The sequence below is a fragment of the Bos mutus genome, chromosome 10 (genome assembly GCF_027580195.1).
Source record: "Bos mutus isolate GX-2022 chromosome 10, NWIPB_WYAK_1.1, whole genome shotgun sequence".
In the NCBI taxonomy this organism is placed as follows: Eukaryota; Metazoa; Chordata; class Mammalia; order Artiodactyla; family Bovidae; genus Bos; species Bos mutus.
In genome coordinates this window covers 47,648,719-47,665,729 of record NC_091626.1, presented here as the reverse complement: position 1 = coordinate 47,665,729, position 17,011 = coordinate 47,648,719, and the positions used below count along the sequence as shown (strand labels likewise).

General features: G+C 39.6%; 2 protein-coding genes across 3 annotated transcripts in view; one reads left to right on the top strand and one right to left on the bottom strand.

Moving 5' to 3' along the window:
- Window positions 1-4,771, bottom strand: part of GALK2 (galactokinase 2) — a 160,466-nt gene extending 155,695 nt beyond the window's left edge. The window contains exon 1 of the mRNA XM_005892154.3: window positions 4,558-4,771. Within this exon, the coding sequence (XP_005892216.1) occupies window positions 4,558-4,577 (20 nt within the window). The 5' untranslated portion in view covers window positions 4,578-4,771. The remainder of the gene's footprint in view (window positions 1-4,557) is intronic.
- Window positions 4,772-4,931: 160 nt separating this feature from the next.
- The window catches only part of COPS2 (COP9 signalosome subunit 2), a 32,420-nt gene continuing 20,340 nt past the window's right edge, over window positions 4,932-17,011 (top strand). For both annotated transcript variants that reach the window (XM_005892151.2, XM_005892150.3), the window contains exon 1: window positions 4,932-5,062. In XM_005892151.2, coding sequence (XP_005892213.1) covers window positions 5,009-5,062 — 54 coding nt within the window. In that variant the 5' untranslated portion in view covers window positions 4,932-5,008. The remainder of the gene's footprint in view (window positions 5,063-17,011) is intronic.

The following is a 17,011-nucleotide window of genomic DNA, read 5'->3' as shown; positions in this document are numbered from 1 at the left end:
ATCTGGCACTGTATCAGATCTAGGTCCTTAAATTTATTTCTCACTTCCAGTGTATAATCATAAGGGATTTGATTTAGGTCATTCCTGACTGGTGTAGTGGTTTTCCCTACTTTCTTCAATTTAAGTCTGAACTTGGCAATAGGAGTTCATGAACTGAGCCACAGTCAGCTTCCGGTCTTGTTTTCGCTGACTGTACAGAGCTTCTCCATCTTTGGCTGCAAAGAATATAATCAAGCCTATTTTGATGTAGACCATCTGGTGATGTCCATGTGTAGAGTCTTCTCTTGTGTTTTTGGAAGAGGGTGTTTGCTATGGCCAGTGCATTCTCTTGGCAAAATTCTATTAGCCTTTGTCCTGATTCATTCTGTACTCCAAGGCCAAATTTGCCTGTTACTCCAGGTGTTTCTTGACTTCCTACTTTGCATTCGAGTCCCCTATAATGAAAAGGACATCTTTTTTGGGTGTTAGTTCTAGAAGGTCTGGTAGGTCTTCACAGAACCATTTTAACTTCAGCTTCTTCAGCATTACTGGTCCGGGCATAGACTTGGATTACTGTGATACTGAATGGTTTGCCTTGGAAACGAACAGAGGTTATTCTGTCGTTTTTGACATTGCATCTAAGTACTGCATTTTGGACGCTTTTGTTGACTATGATGGCTGCTCCATTTCTTTGAAGGGATTCCTGCCCACAGTAGTAGATATAATGTTCATCTGAATTAAATTTACCCATTCTACTCCATTTTAGTTTGCTGATTCCTACAATGTCAACGTTCACTCATGCCTTTTCCTTTTTGATGACTTCCGATTTGCCTTGATTCATGGACCTAACATTCCAGGTTCCTATGCAATATTGCTCTTTACAGCATCAGATTTTACTTCAATCACCAGTCACATCCACAACTGGGTGCTGTTTTTGCTTTGGCTCCGTCTCTTCTTTCTTTCTGGAGTTATTTCTCCACTGATCTCCAGTAGCATATTGGGCACCTATGGACCTGGGGAGTTCATCTTTCAGTATCCTATCATTTTGCCTTTTCATACTGTTCATGGGGTTCTCAAGGCAAGAATACTGAAGTGGTTTGCCATTCCTTTCTCCAGTGGACCACATTTTGTCCAAACTCTCTACCGTGACCCATCCGTCTTTGGGGCTTCGCTGATCGCTCAAATGGTAAAGAATCTTCCTGCAATACAGGAAACTCGGGTTTGATCCCTGAGTTGGAAAGGTGCCATGGAGAAGGGAATGGCAACCCATTCCAGTATTTTTGCCTGAATAATTCCATGGTCAGAGGAGCGTGGCAGGCTGCAGTCCATGGGGTCACAAACAGGTCGACATGACTGAGTGACTTCCACTTTTTACTTTACCGCTGAATAAAACTGATGTCAAGAAATAGAGAATAGCTTAACTGTACAAAGTATTTAGGATAGGATATGTGAATGAAGTGATATTTAAATGAAGTTTTGAGGACAGAAAAAGATTTTGATGTGTAGATATATATAATATAAGGGCATCGCCTGCATAGAAAAATTGACGTGTTTATTTCTACAGCAAATATTCATTTGCATTTGTGTACCCAAGCAGTGAGCTAAACACTGTGAAAACCTTTTCAACTACTCTCAGAAAATTTCCAGACTAACTGTGTGAAATTTGGAGGCCAAGAATATTACACTCAAAATGTGGCTGCACTTTTCCTAGTGCTCCTAGTAACGAACTTCTTGAATAATTTTTCCACATTGCAGAACTAAGGAATTACATTAAAAGGCACCAAAATATATAAATAAATTCAATGTAAATAAACGTGCAGTTTTATTACATATGATCATATCCACATGATTAATAGATCATTTCAGAATTACTATACTGACTTAAAAATGCAAAACTATGTAGCTGATTACTCTGAGCAAAGTTCTTAATCACCTTGGGATTCTATTTTCTCTTCTCAAGAAGTATGGGTTAAAGATAGAGTAATCAATGTGATTTATTGTACAAACTTTTGAGAGTGATGGATGCTGATAATTATTATTCTGGGATAACAGGACTGGGCTATCCTAGATAAAATAGGATATATAAGTTACGACTTACAGGGAGATTGTTTTAAGGTTACAAGAACGATTCTTGGGTTCTAGCCCAGACCTACTGAATCAGAATCTCTGGTGTGGGATTTGAAAAATTATAATTAATTTCCATGCTTGGGAAGCCTTAGAGACTGAAGTGATACAAGTAAAGGCTCTTCCAATTCTAAAAGTCTATGTTTAATAAGGGAATTTTGAACATGCACTGGGTATCAGATGACATGAGGGAATAATTAATTTTCCTTGTGTAACAATGATGCTGTCATAAGAGAATGTCCTTATTTTTAGGAAATACACAGCTGCATTTGAGTGATATGTAATGATATGTGCATCTTATTATACTTTCAACTGATTCTAGGAATACTTACACACATACAAATAAAGCTGATAGAGGTATATATGTGTTCACTGAACTAATTCTTTAAATTTTTCAGTATGTTCAAAATGCCTCGTTATAAAATATTGGGAGGAAAAGAAGGAAAGGAAAATTTTGTCTCTACATAAACAGTATTATTGCTATAAATATGACTTTTAAGAACTATGACCAAAAAGATGGCAATACAAATGATTACTAAATTGGGAGGCCGGGACCGACATATACAGACGACTATATATAAAATAGATGGGGAAACAGTGTCAGACTTTATTTTTTTGGGCTCCAAAATCACTACAGATGGTGATTGCAGCCATGAAATCAAAAGATGCTTACTCCTTGGAAGAAAAGTTATGACCAATCTAGATAGCATATTGAAAAGCAAAGACATTACTTTGCCAACAAAGGTCCGTCTAGTCAAGGCTATGATTTTTCCAGTGGTCATGTATGGATGTGAGAGTTGGACTGTGAAGAAGGCTGAGTGCCGAAGAATTGATGCTTTTGAACTGTGGTGTTGGAGAAGACTCTTGAGAGTCCCTTGGACTGCAAGGAGATCCAACCAGTCCATTCTAAAGGAGATCAGTCCTGGGTGTTCTTTGGAAGGACTGATGCTAAAGCTGAAACTCCAGTACTTTGGCCACCTCATGCAATGAGCTGACTCATTGGAAAAGACTCTGATGCTGGGAGGGATTGGGGGCAGGAGGAGAAGGGGACGACAGAGGATGAGATGGCTGGATGGCATCACCGACTCTATGAACATGAGTTTGGGTAATCTCCCGGAGTTGGTGATGGACAGGGAGGCCTGGTGTGCTGCAATTCACGGGGTCGCAAAGAGTCAGACACAACTAAGCGACTGAATTGAACTGAACTGATATATAAAATGGAAAATTAATAAGAACCTGCTGTATAGCACAGGGAACTCTACTCGAGTAAATATTCTATAATGGCCTATGTGGAAAAAGAGTAAAAAAAAAAAAACAACAATGAATATATGTACATGTACAACTGATTCACTGTGCTGTACTCCTGAAACTAACACATTTTAAATCAACTATACTCCAGTAAAATCTTTTGAATTATTAAAATAAAAACAAAAACAAATGATTACTAATAGATCCAGGGACTTCCCTGACTGATCTAGTGGTTAAGAATCCATGCTTCCCATGCAGGGAGCACAGTCAGAGAACTAAGATTCTGTATTCTGGGGCAGCCAGGAAAAAAAAAAAAAAAAAAGCAAAGCAGTTATTTACTGAGTAACTGCCAAAACGAGAAAAAAAAAAATCCAGCCTGCAATTCCTCTTCTTGGAATTTTTCCTAAGAAAAAAAATTAAGTGACAAAAATACTCTCTCCAAATAGTTTAAAATAATGTTATTACTGTAATATTCGAAATGTATAACAATAATAGCATGCTTAGGTCCTCCAGAGAAGGAAATGGCAACCCACTCCAATATTCTTGCCTGGAAAATCTCATGGATTGAGCCTGGTAGGCTACAGTCCATGGGGTCGAAAAGAGTCGGACACGACACAGCGACTTCACTTAAATAAATTACACTGCATTCAACCAAGGGCTTATTATGCCACTATTAAAATAATCTTTTATATGTATATATGTATGCAACAATATATTGCAAACATTGTCCTTTGCTGTTACATAACTAGATGCAAAAAAGCATCCGAAATTATGTCTGTGCTGTTAACAATATAAAATTTGTGAATTCAAGTGGACAAAACTGAAGTTTATACGGAAAATGTTGTTTGAAAAGCAGTATTTTCTCCCTTCATGTCAATTTCAATTTTTATTAATATTTCGAATTCTACTGATGATGCTGTGCAACAATAATGCATTAAAAAAAAAAAGATGTTAATTGTTACCTTAATTTGGTCCCATAGGCAATAAAATTTAGTTTATAATTCGTTGAACAACTGAATAAAACTTCAAGTACCTCAATAGATTGATACTTAATTTAGGATATCTACAGAGTTGTTTTACCGACTACAAATATAACAAACATTACGTGTAAACCGTGCTGCTGAAAGGTTTCCAAACATCAGAGGACCACCCACCAAAATGTGTGGGCTAAATGCACATCCGTAATCATGGCAAAAAGAATACTACCTGTCACAAAGGATAGGCATGTCAGACTTTTCTCCGCGAAAGCCTTCTAGTCCCAAACTGCCTCTTACTTTCACCAGGCTGAAATGGTTCCTGAGTGCCAGGCAAGGGAGGAGACTGTTCCCTTGCCCAGGAGGCTGGAAACCGCACGTTAAGAGCGAAAGGTTTCCAAGGCCCTTCCGCTGAAATTCGTGGCACTTAAAGATTCCCTAGTTGCTAGGTTTAGTTGCTAAGGCACCAACCGTCTCACAGGAAGAGGAGCACGGTGCAATCGCTTTTAGCGTCGTAGCGAATCCTCTCAAAACCGAGCTCATTTGTTCCGGGAGGAAACATTCAGCTCCTCTAAGAGCGTCGGGAAGGCGAGAAGCTGGGAGTGACGCCTCTGAGCCGCGGAGGATTGTGGGAGGAGGTTGTCTCCAATTTCTCCTCCCCCCCTCTCCCCGTCCCAGCCAAGATGTCTGACATGGAGGATGATTTCATGTGCGATGATGAGGAGGACTACGACCTGGTGAGGCGCAGGGAACAGAACTCTGGGGCTGGAGGTGGTATCTGGCTTTAGGAGCCGGGGCAGGGGCGGCCGCGGCCTCTCCCCGTAGAACATGTGCTCCTTCCAGCTTCTCCCGATGCAGTGACAGGACGAGTTTACCTCCTCCCCCTTCCCGCACCGGGCCCGCGCCCTGCTTCTCTAGCATGGGGGAAGGGAGAGTAAAGGAGGCGGTGAAGGGGGTCCCGAGCGTTGAGCTCCAAATCCGAGCGCTTCCTTGGTTTACAAGGACACCTCTGGCCTCCGGCGTCAGGTTCTCATTGCCTCCTCCCTATCGCGCGAGCCGTTTTGGGGACCGTTCAGTGGTCTAGGCCCCGGCTCTGCCCTTTCGGGCCCAGTCTTCCTGTCCCCTCTTCTTCATACTTGAAGGAGTGCGAAATGCTGGGAGAGGGGTCCAAAAACTAGGGGGCCTTCCTGCTCCCAGACCTGACGCCACTTGTGAATCTAGAAACAGAGCTTAATTAGTCTTGTCCAGGCTCCGTTTTGGTATAAGGTAAAGGTGCAATAGAGAATTGAGAGCCAGGCTAGCTTTTCAAAAGTAGTTTAACTACTTGTTTAAAGAGAAAAGCTGGGGAGGACGTTTTACTTTTTGTTTGTTTGGGGTTTGGGAGGTGGGGTGGTATAAGAGAATTGACTCAATGGCTTTTTTCTTGACTTGGAAATTTCCCAGTATTCAGAGTTTAAAATATCAACAGTGTAGAACAAAACGAATTTATGCAACCGAATGGTGATTTTTAAAGATTCAAGGTTTAATTTATGAACGGACTTATAAGTCTTTAAAAATTCACTAACATTTCAAGTTGATATTCAAAAACATTGTGTGGGAACTAAGAACGATTATCTGGACCACGAATTAGCGTCAACTTGGCTTTGCTTTTTATTTGGGGGAGTTTTTGTGCATGGTTCTTGTGTGTTATGGTGATGCTGCATTATCGTTAAGTTAAGAAGTAGATGCTCAGGGAAGTCTGGTTCACCTTATATTTTAAGTGCCAGAGAGTCTCAAGATAATTAATGTATCATTTTGAATTAGTGTAAATCTTCTTTGTATAGTCGTTTCTAATTAATCTTTCACTTTTAAAGGAAAGCATTTGCAAAAAGGAGAGGGAAATGACCTGAAAGTCAATAGTGTTGATAATTCTTAAAGGAGTTCTGCTAGTAGTAAGATTTCTGCCTTACATTTTAGTTTGTGCAGACCAAGCCAGTTTTAGGCAGTGCGTTAAATCCTTCAGGAATGTTAATTGTAATATTTCGTGCATTTTTATGTATTACATGTTTACGTATATTACAGGTATTTTTTAACTCTGGAAGTGTTTCTTTTAACATTGTAGTTTTGTGCAGACCAAGCCAGTTTTAGGCAGTGCGTTAATAAATCCTTCAGGAATGTTAATTGTAATATTTCGTGCATTTTTATTTGTTACATGTTTACGTATATTACAGGTATTTTTTAACTCTGAAAGTGTTTCTTTTAACATTGTAGTTTTGTGCAGACCAAGCCAGTTTTAGGCAGTGCGTTAAATCCTTCAAGAATGTTAATTGTAATATTTCGTGCATTTTTATTTGTTACATGTTTACGTATATTACAGGTATTTTTTAACTCTGGAAGTGTTTTACCTAGTTTCAGTTTGTGTTTTTACTTGTTTGTGCTTATCTCTTTTCTAAGCAATAGTTTTTTGAATACGTAACTTACTAGCACTGTGAGTGAGACTGTAATGTAGAAATGGCACTGAGAATCTTACTGCCCCTTGAAGTACAGACTTCATTTTTGCAGGGATTTTAATTAAATATAAATGATTTAACTTGGCTGTGTTTCTCCAGCCTTTGAGGGCTTACACCACATGTAAATATAAAACTGAATGTGTAATTTTAGCCTCTTTTTTTAAATTTCTTAACCCAAAAAGATGAGATTTTACACAACCACATAATTAATGATCCCCCCCAACATTCTGTTAAATAGTCCTGCCTCATATCTCTCTTACATAGATATCATATTAATTTATTTTTTACTTCCATAATTTCCTTAAGCCACTATAAACATATATTTATTAATTTTTAAACATACATTTAAAAAGATCAAGCGAGGCTAGTTGCCACTTCATGCTTATCTGTTGCCAAAAGAGTTGTTGTTTTTGTTTTCTAATATTTGCCTGAGCCTTGTTTCTTTGGATTTAAAGAGTCTGAATCAATTACTGTTTTAGGGAAACTTCTTTTTTTATTAAAAAAATGTATTGTTTGTTGGATAGTTCATCACCTCATTTTAGTGAAAATGTTAATGAGAGCCATGTACAGATACATTCAGTATATATTTTATCAATTGTCTATTGATAAATACCCAAAATCACTTCTTGAGCTAATAGAAAAGAGACTTAAGTTGGTTTTAAAAAAGAAGACAAAACAAGCATGAAATTAATTCAGTATGCTTGATCGGTTATTTCTAAGATCCTTTTGATTTCTGAGGCAGAAGCAGGTGTTTTCTAAGCATAGTAATTTATGTAGCAGTGAATGGAGAGAAGATGGTTCTGGAAAATGTGTTAATTCAATGTTAATTTTACAGATTTACATACAATAGTATTAATAATAACAGCTAATAGTAAACACTATCGTGTCATTCATTAAGTTAATAAGGCCATTGATAAGTTAAACTGTGTTATAATTACACAATCCAGCCATTCAAGCTTGAACTTGATTAATACTTCTAACAGTCTTTTTAGAAAAGATTTAAGACAGAGCGACTTCATACCAAAAAGTATTCTTTAGTAGTTCCTATTATAGGTAGAGCATTGTATGTTTGAAAAATATTATTATAAGGGGAAAATAAAATGGTGAAAAGATAGACTAATTCCATTTTTTAAAGTATATTACCAAACAGTGAGCCTTATTATAATCATCGTGTGTGTGTGTGTGAGACTCACTCAGTCATCTTAGTGACCCCGTGGACTGAAGCCCGCTAGGCCCCTCTTTCCATGGAGTATTCTAGACAAGAATACTGGAGTGGGTTGCCATTTCCTTCTCCATAATCATCCTGGTTAGGTTTATAGTTATGAGTAGTGAATGAATGTTTATTACTCTTGTTGCCAGTGCTAAGTCGCTTCTGACTTTTTGCAGCCCTATGGACTGCAGCCCACCAGTCTCCTCTGTCCCTGGGATTCTCCAGGCAAGGATACTGGAGTGGGTTACCATGCCCTCCTTCAAGGGATCTTCCCCACCCAGGGATTGAACCCTTGTCTTTTACATCTCTTGCATTGGCAGTCAGGTTATAGTGTGATTAGTGAATAAATGTTTATTACTATTGTTATTCTTGCCAGGGATTGAACCCTTGTCTTTTATATCTCTTGCATTGGCAGTCAGGTTATAGTGTGATTAGTGAATAAATGTTTATTACTATTGTTATTCTTGCCTTAAAAGATAGCTGTTTTAATGCCCTAGAAATTTACTTCTTTTGGGGAGGGGTGGAGAAGAGTCTTAGCTACAAGGTATCTTACAGAATCTATTTGTCACAGTTTTAACAAGTTCAGACAAATGATGTCATATTATAACCTTAGAACATGGTTTAGCAAAGTAAAATTTAACATTTCTGTTTTCTAAAAAGATTTTTTAATTGACACGAATACTTTGAAAAAGTAGTACATTAATAGGGCTTCCCTGGTGGGTCAGACAGTAAAGAATCTGCCTGCAGTGCAGGAGACCTGGGTTCCATCCCTGGGTCTGGAAGATCCCCTGGAGAAGGAAATAGCAACCCACTCCAGTACTCTTGCCTGAAAAATCCCATGGACTGAGAGACTAATACTTAATACAGCACAGGGCAAAAAAATAGCTTCAGGGTTTTGTGTGTTTAATATTAAGACATTGATGTCATCCATTGTGCATATAAGGAGCTTGCAGATTACAGGTCATTTTATTCTGAGACTGTTGTCTCCGTCACTTACAGCTTGACAAAATGTTGGGGATCTTTAAGAATAGATTTACAAACAATATAATTTTTGTGGTCTGGGCCAGTGTTCTTTCTGCTGTACACACATTTGGAATTCTGAATGTAGTTTTCACAGTAACAAAATTTGATTATACAGTTGAGGCTTTTGAAAGGAACATGACACTCCAGTGTTTAGAACTGAGCACTTTCACTGCCATGGGCCCATGTTTGATCCATGGTCTTCCCTCATAGCTCAGTTGGTAAAGAATCTGCCGGTATTGCTGGAGACCCCGGTTCGATTCCGGGTTGGGAAGATCCCCTGGAGAAGGGATAGGCCACCCACTCCAGTATTCTGCCCTGGAGAATTCCATGAACTGCATGGGGTTCCAGAGACTAAGCAACTTTCACTTTCTGGGGAATTAAGATCCTGCAAGCCATGCAGCGCTGCCCCGCCCCACCCCCAAAAGGGCATGTTTAATTGTAAATAGTTGGAAACACCCCCCAAGTTATCAATAGTAGGAGAATACTATTAATACTCATGAGGTAGTAATAGGTAAAATATATCCATGTGATGGAAAGTATGTCAGCATTTCAAATCATGCTTCTAAAGAATATTCAGTGATATGAAAAGAAAAACTTGGTAAATTTGTCAGGACTCCTGCATGTAAGGAAGGAGAGGACAGGAATACATGTCAAATCAACTTGAACTGTAAAGAGCATATATTGGCTCAAATCACCAAGAAGTGTAAATGTAACAGGAGTCATGACTCAGATAACGATGCTGGGTCTTTTTCTGCCTTTGTCTCTCTTTCTGGGCTGCCTTCCTCACGTATTGGCTTAATTGCCTTCATAGTATATCACAAGATCTTGTAATATAATGTGTTATCTTCCTAGTATTATAACCCCAAAGGCAAAAGGGTCTTCTTGCTAACTCTAGCAGTGAAACCCTAGGAAGAACTATGGATTCACCTTAGCTCTGGGCCTTCTGTGAACCACTGAGAGAGAGAGGATAGATTGCTTGCCCTCTAGGAGACGAGCACTGTGTTTGAAATCCTCATCTAAGAGAGGAAGGATCAGTCACCATTGCTGTGCACACAGAGAATACATGTCCACTGTAGATATGTAATCCATATTACAATGTTATTGTGTGGCAGTAAAATTTATTTGTTTTGCTGGGTGGGAAAAATACAGAATAAAATGTCTGGAAAACACGAAAAGTGTCAGGAAAATTAAAATGTTTATTTCTTGCAAGTTTTTCACAGTGAGTCTGTATTTTATTGCTGAGAAGAGAGAGGGTGGTGTTTAGGGTACAAATGATGAACAGAAGTCTTTGATCTTGAGGGGCCAGACAGGGATTTTGTCATTGCTCAAAATTTTTTAGAATTCTTCAGAACCTGAGGCATCTAGCATTTTAAATAGGTAATACATACACATGGTTCAAAAACATGAAATGTTAACATTTCCTTTCCATTTTTGTTCCTCAGTTGCCCAGTTCCCATTCCTTACCATAGATTACCAAATACAGATTTTTATCCCCCCTTCCCTTTTTTAAACCAGAATTAACATATTAAATATATTGTGCTACACTTTGTTTTTTATTTTAAATATTATTCCATAGACATATGTCGAAAGATTACTTATTTCTTTTTTATAGCTGCATTGATTGTGTGGATGTACCATAAGTTTATTTACTCAGTTTTCTGTTGATGAGGATTTGACCTGTTTTCTTTTGCTATTTTGAATGGTATATGGCTTTTTTTTTTTTTTTTTAATTTCAGTAATAGCCAGGTTTTCTCTATTCTGTAGGTGTCAAAAATTCCGAGTCAGGTTTGATAAATAAGTTGAGCCCCCAAATTTGGATGATGCTGTTTTAAGTTGGAAACATCTAACTAATAAAGTTAGTTTTCTTAAAAACTTCAGAAGCATTACTTAATAATCCATGTCAGTATAATTGGAATAATTTACCACCTCTTAAAAGTTACTGCTTAAAAGAAGATTGGTTTGAAATGTAAGTTTGAGTACATTTTCAAAAAGGCCTGTAGCAGTACCTCATAGGTGTACCCTGTATAATGAAATTAGAGAGGTTCAAACAAGGGTAACTCATGATAAGGAGACCATTGTAAGATCTCCCATAAGTAATGGGAGATAGCTCTTTTGTGCTAAGAATAAGATAAATTAAGATTCTTCATCCCTAATGTAAATCTGTAAAGTGTGACTATCCAACAGAGTAAATTTGTGCTTGTGTATTATACCCCAGAAAGGAACACATGACCGTCAGCAAGAATTAGAGACTTCCTGTTGGGTTCAGCCCTCATAACTGACAGGTTGCTGCTACTGCTAAGTCACTTTAGTCGTGTCTGACTCTGTGCGACCCCACACACAGCAGCCCACCAGGCTCCCCCACCCCTGGGATTCTCAAGGCAAGAACACTGGAGCGGGTTGCTATTTCCTTCTCCAATGCATGAAAGTGAAAAGTGAAAGTGAAGTCGCTCAGTCGTGTCGGACTCTTAGTGACCCCGTGGACTGCAGCCTACCAGGCTCCTCCATCCGTGGAATTTTCCAGGCAAGAGTACTGGAGTCGGGTTCCGAGAGGAACTAAAACATCAAGTGTGAGTGATTTACATAAATTTACATGACAAATTAGTGGGCAAGTGATAACTAGAGCCCACGCCTAAAGACTTTAATGATGTCTTGTTGGAAAATTTAATTTGAAAACTGAAAGTTAGGACAAATAAAAGAATGTTCTAATTTATAGCATAGACAGATTAGGATCCATTACCTTGAGTGAAAATTTTTTTTTAAGTTACGTTAATTTTATTAATGGCTAAACCACAAATGCCTACCTTGGATTAAATTTAGTCCTTCAGGATACTGAGACTTTACCTTTGGCACTAGATGTGCAGCATCTATTGTCTAAACATGATCAAGGCTTGCGAAGCATTGTTAATGGTGAGTCTTCTATTTCCTCGAGCACGTTTCTTAAGACCTCTGTTGACAAGAGACACAAGAATAAGTACATGAACTATGAAATTGACCCTTTTTGACTCCAACATAGAGTCAAAATTGCCCCTTCCTGTGTTGTATTATTTTGAAACATTCACTAACTTTTCACTTCAATTAAGCAAACACTTCCTGAGCATTTTATGATATGCCAGGTTCTGGGGATACCAAGATCAGTAAAAGTAAGTTCCTGCTTTTGAGAAGCTCATGGTGGGGCAGGGGAGGAGGGGAGGCGGGAGGTGGGAACAACATACATACAAAACTGTTCTTCAGAGATACGCATGTCATGTAGAAGCATGACTATGGAGAAAATTTACTTTGCTAAGAAGACTTAGAGAAAGAATCACAAGGTGAGCCTTGAGGAATACAGCATTTCCAGGAGTGTTAGGGCTGGACATCATCACAGGAGAAAAGTGGGAAGCTTGTTGGGAGGGGCAGTGGTTTAGAATTTGGGGCAGAGAGACCAGTTTATGCCAAAGCAGAGATTTTAAAGAGCATAATATGTTTGGGGGAAAGAAGAATAAATTTGGTTGGTGTAGATGGTTAAGAGATTGCTTTGGATAGATGTCAGGACATGAGTTATATAGGTTGGAGCTAATGTGCACTTTAGTGGATTTTTTTAAAAGCCCTTTTAACACTGTTCAGGTGCTTGCTTTTTCATATATTGCTTAAATTATTTGATTTTTGATTAAAACATTCTTAATGTATAGATTAAAATTTCAGTTTCTCTCTTAAAAGCATTTCACTTATACTTTTATAGTTATTGCATCTTCATCTGACATAAGGGAATTCAGTTTAGCAATATTTAATATTTTTCCTATATTCCCTGTTTTGACTAATGTCACTGTGTGTAACCAAATTGGCTGTAGTCATTAAGGATAACTTTTTCCCCTTTCTTGTGCCCATGTGATGTGTCCTTTTATTTTGCATCCTTAACATCACATATATTTATTTTGTCCTCTCCCTTTTCTCCTGGTCTACTACTTGGAATCAGGCCTTCATCATCTATTGGCTAAACAGTTGTAAGAGTATCCAGTGGGTACTTCCTTACTGCCTGAGTGCTCTTCCTAAAACACAGATATAATTATTTCTCTATAAAATCTTTTAGTGGGTCCCCATTTGATATAAACTCTGCTAGACCTGTATAGTTCTATTCCCCTGTCTGATACTAGTTTCTCTCATCAGCTCTGCATGCATCCTGTGCTTCAGCCCAATCAGACTACTGGTAGCTCTTCTAAATATGCAATGCTTTTGCATAGTTTGTTTTGTTTTGGTGCCTTTTTTCATCCCTGGGAAAATGCATTTGTACTTTTAGACCTGGTTGAGGTAACTTTTCCTTCTAACTCATTCAGGAGTAGTTAATTACTCCTGATACACCACCGAACCTAGTCTGTGTCTCTGTTACTGCTTCTATTGTATTATATTGGTGTTTCATTTGCATATCTGTATCAGACCATGAATAGCTTAAGGAGAAAGACTTCATTTTCATTTGTTGAACACATTTATTTACTGGTTTAACCAAAGACCATTATCATTGGGTGTAAACAGTATATGCTTACATGCTTAGTCACTTCAGTCTTGTCTGACTCTGCAACCCCATGGACCATTGGTCCACCAGGCTCCTCCATCCATGGGATTCTCCAGGCAAGAATACTGGTGTCAGTTGCCATTTCCTTCTCCAGTGATAAAGTATGAAGCAAGTGAAGTGAGTGAAGTGAAGTCGCTCAGTTGTATCCGACTCTTTACAACCCCATAGACTGCGGCCCACCAGGCCCCTCCATCCATGGGATTTACCAAGCAAGGGTACTGGAGTGGGTTGCCATTTCCTTCTCCAGTAAACAATAGACATCAGATCAGATCAGATCAGATCAGTCGCTTAGTCGTGTCCGACTCTTTGCGACCCCATGAATCGCAGCACGCCAGGCCTCCCTGTCCATCACCAACTCCCGGAGTTCACAGAGACTCACGTCCATCGAGTCAGTGATGCCATCCAGCCATCTCATCCTCTGTCGTCCCCTTCGCCTCTTGCCCCCAATCCCTCCCAGCATCAGAGTCTTTTCCAGTGAGTCAACTCTTCGCATGAGGTGGCCAAAGTACTGGAGTTTCAGCTTTAGCATCATTCCTTCCAAAGAAATTCCAGGGCTGAGCTCCTTCAGAATGGACTGGTTGGATCTCCTTGCAGTCCAAGGGACTCTCAAGAGTCTTCTCCAACACCACAGTTCAAAACCATCAATTTCTCGGCGCTCAGCCTTCTTCACAGTCCAACTCTCACATCCATACATGACCAAAGGAAAAACCATAGCCTTGACTAGACGAACCTTTGTTGGTAAAGTAACGTCTCTGCTTTTGAATATGCTATCTAGGTTGGTCATAACTTTCCTTCCAAGGAGTAAGCATCTTTTGATTTCATGGCTGCAGTCACCATCTGTAGTGATTTTGGAGCCCAGAAAAATAAAGTCTGACACTGTTTCCACTGTTGCCCCATCTATTTCCCATGAAGTGATGCGACCAGATGCCATGATCTTCATTTTCTGAATATTGAGCTTTAAGCCAACTTTTTCACTCTCCTCTTTCACTTTCATCAAGAGGCTTTTTAGTTCCTCTTCACTTTCTGCCATAAGGGTGGTGTCATCTGCATATCTGAGGTTATTGATACTTCTCCCGGCACTCTTGATTCCAGCTTCTGTTTTTTCCAGCCCAGCGTTTCTCATGATGTATTCTGCATATAAGTTAAATAAACAGGGTGACAATATACAGCCTTGACGTACTCCTTTTCCTATTTGGAACCAGTCTGTTGTTCCATGTCCAGTTCTAACTGTTGCTTCCTGACCTGCATACAAGTTTCTCAAGAGGCAGATCAGGTGGTCTGGTATTCCCATCTCTTGAAGAATTTTCCACAGTTTATTGTGATCCACACAGTCAAAGGCTTTGGCATAGTCAAGAAAGCAGAAATAGATGTTTTTCTGGAACTCTCTTGCTTTTTCCATGATCCAGCGGATGTTGGCAATTTGATCTCTGGTTCCTCTGCCTTTTCTAAAACCAGCTTGAACATCAGGAAGTTCACGGTTCACATATTGCTGAAGCCTGGCTTGGAGATTTTTGAGCATTAGTTTACTAGCGTGTGCTGCTGCTGCTGCTAAGTCGCTTCAGTCATGTCCGACTCTTTGCGACCCCATGGACTGCAGCCTACCAGGCTTCTCCGTCCATGGGATTCTCCAGGCAAGAACACTGGAGTGGGTTGCCATTTCCTTCTCCAGTGCATGAAAGTGGAAAATGAAAGTGAAGTCACACAGTCATGTCTGACTCTTAGCGACCCCGTGGACTACAGCCTACCAGCCTCCTCCATCCATGGGATTTTCCAGACAACAGTACTGGAGTGGGGTGCCATTGCTCTGTGAGATGAGTGCAATTGTGCGGTAGTTTGAGCATTCTTTGGCATTGCCTTTCTTTGGGATTGGAATGAAAACCGACCTTTTCCAGTCCTGTGGCCACTGCTGAGTTTTCCAAATTTGCTGGCATATTGTGTGCAGCACTTTCACAGCATCATCTTTCAGGATTTGGAATAGCTCCACTGGAATTCCATCACCTCCACTAGCTTTGTTCATAGTGATGCTTCCTAAGGCCCCTTGACTTCACATTCCAGGATGTCTGGCTCTAGGTCAGTGATCACACCATCATGATTATCTGGGTCGTGAAGATCTTTTTTGTACAGTTCTTCTGTGTATTCCTGCCATCTCTTCTTAGTATCTTCTGCTTCTGTTAGGACCATACCATTTCTGTCCTTTATCGAGCCCATCTTTGCATGAAATGTTCCTTTGGTATCTCTGATTTTCTTGAAGAGATCCCTAGTCTTTCCCATTCTGTTGTTTTCCTCTATTTCTTTGCATTGATTGCTGAAGAAGGCTTTCTTATCTCTTCTTGCTATTCTTTGGAACTCTGCATTCAGATGTTTATATCTTTCCTTTTCTCCTTTGCTTTTCGCTTCTCTTCTTTTCACAGCTATTTGTAAGGCCTCCCCAGACAGCCATTTTGCTTTTTTGCATTTCTTTTCCATGGGGATGGTCTTGATCCCTGTCTCCTGTACAATGTCAGGAACTTCATTCCATAGTTCATCAGGCACTCTTATCTATCAGATCTAGGCCCTTAAATCTATTTCTCACTTCCACTGTATAATCATAAGGGATTTGATTTAGATCATACCTGAATGGTCTAGTGGTTTTCCCTACTTTGTTCAATTTCAGTCTGAATTTGGCAATAAGGAGTTCATGGTCTGAGCCACAGTCAGCTCCTGGTCTTGTTTTTGCTGACTATATAGAGCTTCTCCATTTTTGGGTGTTAGTTCTAAAACGTCTTGTAGGTCTTCATAGAACTGTTCACCTTCAGCTTCTTCAGCATTACTGGTTGGGGCATAGACTTGGATTACTGTGATATTGAATGGTTTGCCTTGGAAACGAACAGAGATCATTCTGTCGTTTTTGAGATTGCATCCAAGTACTGCATTTCGGACTCTTGTTGACCATGATGGCCACTCCATTTCTTCTGAGGGATTCCTGCCCGCAGTAGTAGATATAATGGTCATCTGAGTTAAATTCACCCATTCCAGTCCATTTCAGTTCGCTGATTCCTAGAATGTTGACATTCACTCTTGCCATCTCTTGTTTGACCACTTCCAATTTGCCTTGATTCATGGACCTGACATTCCAGGTTCCTATGCAATATTGCTCTTTACCGCATCAGACTTTGCTTCTATCACCAGTCACATCCTGGTATTGTTTTTGCTTTGGCTCCATCCCTTCATTCTTTCTGGAGTTATTTCTCCACTGGTCTCCAGTAGCATATTGGGCACCTACTGACCTGGGGCGTTTCTCTTTTAGTATCCTATCATTGTGCCTTTTCATACTGTTCATGGGGTTCTCAAGGCAAGAATACTGAAGTGGTTTGCCATTCCCTTCTCCAGTGGACCACATTCTGTCAGATCTCTCCATCATGACCCACCCATCTTGGGT